Here is a 4,847-nt window from a genome sequence, read left to right as displayed (position 1 = left end):
TTTTATGATGATTAAATTAAAAGAGACAAGCATATATCTGAAACATAGTGCTGTAAACCTTAATCTGATATTGGAACATTGAATTAGATTTAATAATTTTTATGATGATTAAATTAAAAGAGACAAGCATATATCTGAAACATATTGCTGCAAACTTTAATCTGATATTGGAACATTTACTTAGATTTAATGATTTTTATGATGATTAAATTAAAAGAGACAAGCATATATCTGAAACATATTGCTGTGAACATTAATTAATCTGATAGATATTAGAATATTTACTTAAATAATTTTACTAGTTGACTGAGTTCCAATACCATTAATGTCCTTAATGTTTAGTAATGTGTTTAATGTTATTTAATCTGATTAATGAATAGATAATTTTAAATATGTATTCACGTATTGTTCAAAGATATGACTGTATTTTATTTATTAGGACTCATTAAATTTAATATACTAGAGTAGAAACTACAAAAAGATGTATAGAATTTATCAGTGTATTAAATTATGATGATTTTAAGAATATAAGTTTATGTGAAATTTAATGTTATAACTTATAAACATTAATTAATCTATTTGATTATTATGTAATTTTTAGTGATGTTTTTATAGGGAAGTATATGTCTGATACATTTTGATGATATATTGGAATAAAATGTTTTGTTTGAGTTCAGTATCTTATACATTGTTTGCCGAGACATGTAATTGTGAACAAACCAAAACTCATCGCATCACGCTCCAACCACCTTAATCTTTTAACTTTTAAATTCCATTGTATGTGTAACCACATTATTTTGGTAAACATTGTATGATTAAGTCTTATCACATTTCTCCCATGCAAAAACAAAATTTTGTCAGAGTTACTATGCAAAAAAAGAAAATTGTATATATATATATATAATGTATTTTTACTTATTATTATTTAATGTTTAATCTAGTTTGGTTCTGATCAATTAGTTTGTCAGAACAGTGATTTTTTTTATTCAATTAAATACTAATTTATATTCTAACATTTTTTATTATAGCTGAACGTGCTTTGGACACCATGAATTTTGATATTCTTAAAGGACGCCCAATGAGAATTATGTGGTCTCAAAGAGATCCTTCTCTTAGAAAATCTGGTGTAGGCAATGTGTTCATTAAAAACTTGGATAGAAGTATTGATAATAAAGCTATGTATGACACATTTTCTGCTTTCGGAAACATATTGAGTTGCAAGGTAAATGATTGTTTTTATATGTATGAATTAATTAAAATTACTAGGCTAAGGTTTTCATTCTTAGCCAATGTAAAAGTATTATTAATGAGATGACCTTGGGTAAGTTAGATAGTGGAAAACTGATTTTTATGTTTTTTAATTATAACAAATATTAATTTTACTATTAAAAACTTAATAATTTAATATAAAGTCACTTATATAAAATTTTATATTTTATATTAATTAAATTAAAAAAAAATTCTAAGTATTTGATAAATAAAAAGAATATTTGATAATAGCAGGTAAATAATTATCTTATTATTTCTAAATAATTCATAATTTTGTTTATTTTAAATATATATAGGTTGCTCAAGATGAGACTGGTCAATCAAAAGGCTATGGTTTTGTTCATTTTGAAATGGAACAGTCTGCTACTCAATCTATTGAAAAAGTTAATGGCATGTTGCTCAATGGAAAAAAAGTATTTGTTGGTCGATTTGTTGGCAGAAAAGATCGTGAAAAGGAGTTGGGTCAAAAAGCTAAACTTTACACAAATGTTTACATTAAAAATATAGATGAAAATGTCACTGACAAAGAATTGTATGAGATGTTTGAAAAATATGGATCAATTACTAGCTTCAAGGTTATTATTTAAAATTTTGTTTTTACATATCATATAATATGATTTTATTAATTTATAATTCATTTTTTAGGTCATGTTCAGGGAAGATGGAAGTTCTAGAGGTTTTGGATTTGTGGCATTTGAAGATCCAGAAGAAGCTGAAAAAGCTGTAACTGAATTACACGGCAAAGAAAGCCCAGAAGGAAAAGTTAGTATATAATAATTCAGAAAATAATATTTGTGTTTTAATGAAGGTATTAATAAAACAATATGTTAGACATATTATGTAGGCCGTGCTCAAAAGAAAGCTGAACGCCAACAAGAATTGAAACGTAAGTTCGAACAGTATAAGATTGAACGTATGAACAGATATCAAGGAGTTAATCTGTATGTGAAAAATTTGGATGACACTATTGACGATGAACGTTTACGCAAAGAATTTAGTGTCTTTGGAACTATTACAAGTGCTAAGGTAAATATTTAAATAGTTTAAAATTAGATAAGTTTATAGTCTGATACATGACTGTTACCTGTTACAATTTTTAGAAAACAGTGCTAATTCCTGGTTAAACAATTTATTTTAAATAATCATAACCATATTTTTGTTAATTATTTTTAAATAACAATTTTCTAGGTGATGATGGATGATGGTCGTAGTAAAGGCTTTGGTTTTGTATGTTTTTCATCTCCAGAAGAAGCTACCAAAGCAGTAACAGATATGAATGGTCGCATTGTTGGTACTAAACCATTGTATGTTGCATTGGCTCAACGCAAAGAAGACCGTAAAGCCCATCTAGACTCCCAATATTTACAACGCAATACTAATATGAGAATGCAATCTATTGGCCCAGTAAGTCAATAGTTTTTATAGTTAATTTTTAGTTAAATGTGTAGTATTCTGCATTAATTAAATAAATACAAATGTATTTCTATAAAGTCACGTTTCATTATTAAATACACTTTACTCAATGAACTATTATTGTAAACAATTGCTAATCTCATGACATCAAAAATATCTAGTAATACATTGGCAAAAACCCTTAGCTTTTGAAGATTATAAATACATATTTAAAAAAATAATAAAAAAGTTAATTTTTCTTATTTGAATTATAGATATATCAACCTGGTGCTTCAAGTGGTTACTTCGTACCAACTATTCCTCAGCCACAGCGTTTCTATGGACCTACTCAAATGACTCAAATTCGTCCACAACCAAGATGGGCTTCCCAGCCACAAGTTAGGGCTGGAGCACCACAAGCTGCTGCTGCAGGTACCTTTTGCATATAATTAATATAATCTTGCGTCAAGAATAGCTTTTATTTTACTATACTCTTTGATAATTAAACCATTATTTGGATATACACCTTTATGATGGTGCTTTTATACATCAATACTGCATGACCATTATTATCTCAATCAAAATATATGTTTTACATTTGTTTTTATAATTTATTAATTATTTTTAGGTTATCCAAATATGGCTACACAGTACCGAAACATTGGAGCTCGTGCTCCTGTACCTGCTGGGCAACAAGCTGCATTGGCTAGAAACGCTATGGTGGATAGAAATGCTAGACCTATTAGCACAGCCCAACAAATGCCAGGTGCTGTTGCTGCTGGAGGTGTGCGTGTTCCTGGAACACGTGGTACAGGTTCTGGATATAAATATACAGCTAATATGCGTAATCCTCCTGGCCAAGCTCAAGGTATGGGACAAGCACAACCTGGTCAACCTCCTGCACCAGTACAAGCAGCTGTACATGTACATGGACAAGAACCACTTACAGCAACTATGTTGGCTACCGCTAAACCAGAAGATCAAAAGCAGATGTTGGGAGAGAGACTTTTCCCTCTTATTCAGGTAAAATTTAAATTTTTACTTATATGTTAAATGAAATGATAATAATATATAAAATATGTTTTACATAATTTATTATTATATTGCAGCGAATGTACCCAGACTTGACTGGTAAGATCACTGGTATGTTGTTAGAGATCGATAATTCAGATTTGCTTCACATGTTGGAACATCATGAATCTTTAAAGAACAAAGTAGAAGAAGCTGTTGCTGTGCTTCAAGCTCATCAAGCACAACAGACACAAGTGAAGAAAGAATAATTGCGCCCATGACATTTTCCTCATTATTACATTTTATACAAATATTCATGTAAAATTTTCTTTTTCATTAATAACTAATTTTTTTATACAGTGGGAAAATTATAAACTCTGTACAAGTAAAAAATTGAGCGCAAAAAAAAAGTTTAATTTAAAAAAAACAACAAAAAAATGGGAAAATTAAAATAATGTAAAAAAAAAAATAATAAATTGAACTAAACTGGAATATAGTACGGTTTCAATTTTGGTAGTAATATCACAACATTTTTATTGAAATTTTGTTTTTGATAAATTATCAATATTAAAAATTGACAACTAAAATCATATCTTATGTTTGTCCTTTATATTATATTGGTCTTGTTCATGAACTTATAAATTCTTTTTTTATAAAAAAAAAATATTTATTGCTTGTCAATATTGATACTTAAAAAAAAAAAAAAGAAGAAGAAAATTATGACTTAAAGATCATTACATAAATATGTTGTGCTTACTACTACTAAATTTTCCGTTCATCCATATTTCATTAAACAATGCATTTCATTGGTCAATAGAGTTTTTGTTAACAATAAGAAATCTTGTATTTTACAATATAATATCTAAAAAATTAAATATTTGGACTATTTGTTGCATATTTATTCTTAGCAGTTTAAATTTGTATTCCAAATGCCATTGAATTATACATACAGTTTTACAGATCTAAACGGTATCTTCAGTCTTTATTTCCTTGTTTAACCAATCCTGAAAAATATTTAAATACTGTTTATTAGTTTTGGACACAAATCAATCTTATATAGTGAAAATTTTAAACTTGTGTTTTTGTTGTGTCAAATTGCTGCTATTAATGTTTTTAAAAATGTTCCTTTTTTTAATGTTTTTAAATGCATAGTGTTTATTCTTGTCATACTATAT

The 4,847-nt window shown here is 27.5% G+C and overlaps 1 protein-coding gene across 1 annotated transcript in view; it reads left to right on the top strand.

Moving 5' to 3' along the window:
- The window catches only part of LOC112603353 (polyadenylate-binding protein 4-like), a 6,261-nt gene extending 2,221 nt beyond the window's left edge, over positions 1 to 4,040 (top strand). The window contains exons 2-9 of the mRNA XM_025351880.1: positions 1,029 to 1,222; positions 1,566 to 1,844; positions 1,915 to 2,031; positions 2,101 to 2,295; positions 2,458 to 2,673; positions 2,937 to 3,093; positions 3,290 to 3,684; positions 3,771 to 4,040. Coding sequence (XP_025207665.1) covers positions 1,029 to 1,222; positions 1,566 to 1,844; positions 1,915 to 2,031; positions 2,101 to 2,295; positions 2,458 to 2,673; positions 2,937 to 3,093; positions 3,290 to 3,684; positions 3,771 to 3,941 — 1,724 coding nt within the window. The 3' untranslated portion in view covers positions 3,942 to 4,040. The remainder of the gene's footprint in view (positions 1 to 1,028; positions 1,223 to 1,565; positions 1,845 to 1,914; positions 2,032 to 2,100; positions 2,296 to 2,457; positions 2,674 to 2,936; positions 3,094 to 3,289; positions 3,685 to 3,770) is intronic.
- Positions 4,041 to 4,847: the final 807 nt, after the last annotated feature.

Source organism: Melanaphis sacchari, unplaced genomic scaffold (assembly GCF_002803265.2).
Source record: "Melanaphis sacchari strain LSU unplaced genomic scaffold, SCAv2.0 Contig106_pilon_pilon, whole genome shotgun sequence".
Lineage (NCBI taxonomy): Eukaryota > Metazoa > Arthropoda > Insecta > Hemiptera > Aphididae > Melanaphis > Melanaphis sacchari.
The sequence above is the reverse complement of the archived record's forward strand: the minus strand, read 5'-3'. Positions and strand labels throughout refer to the sequence as shown.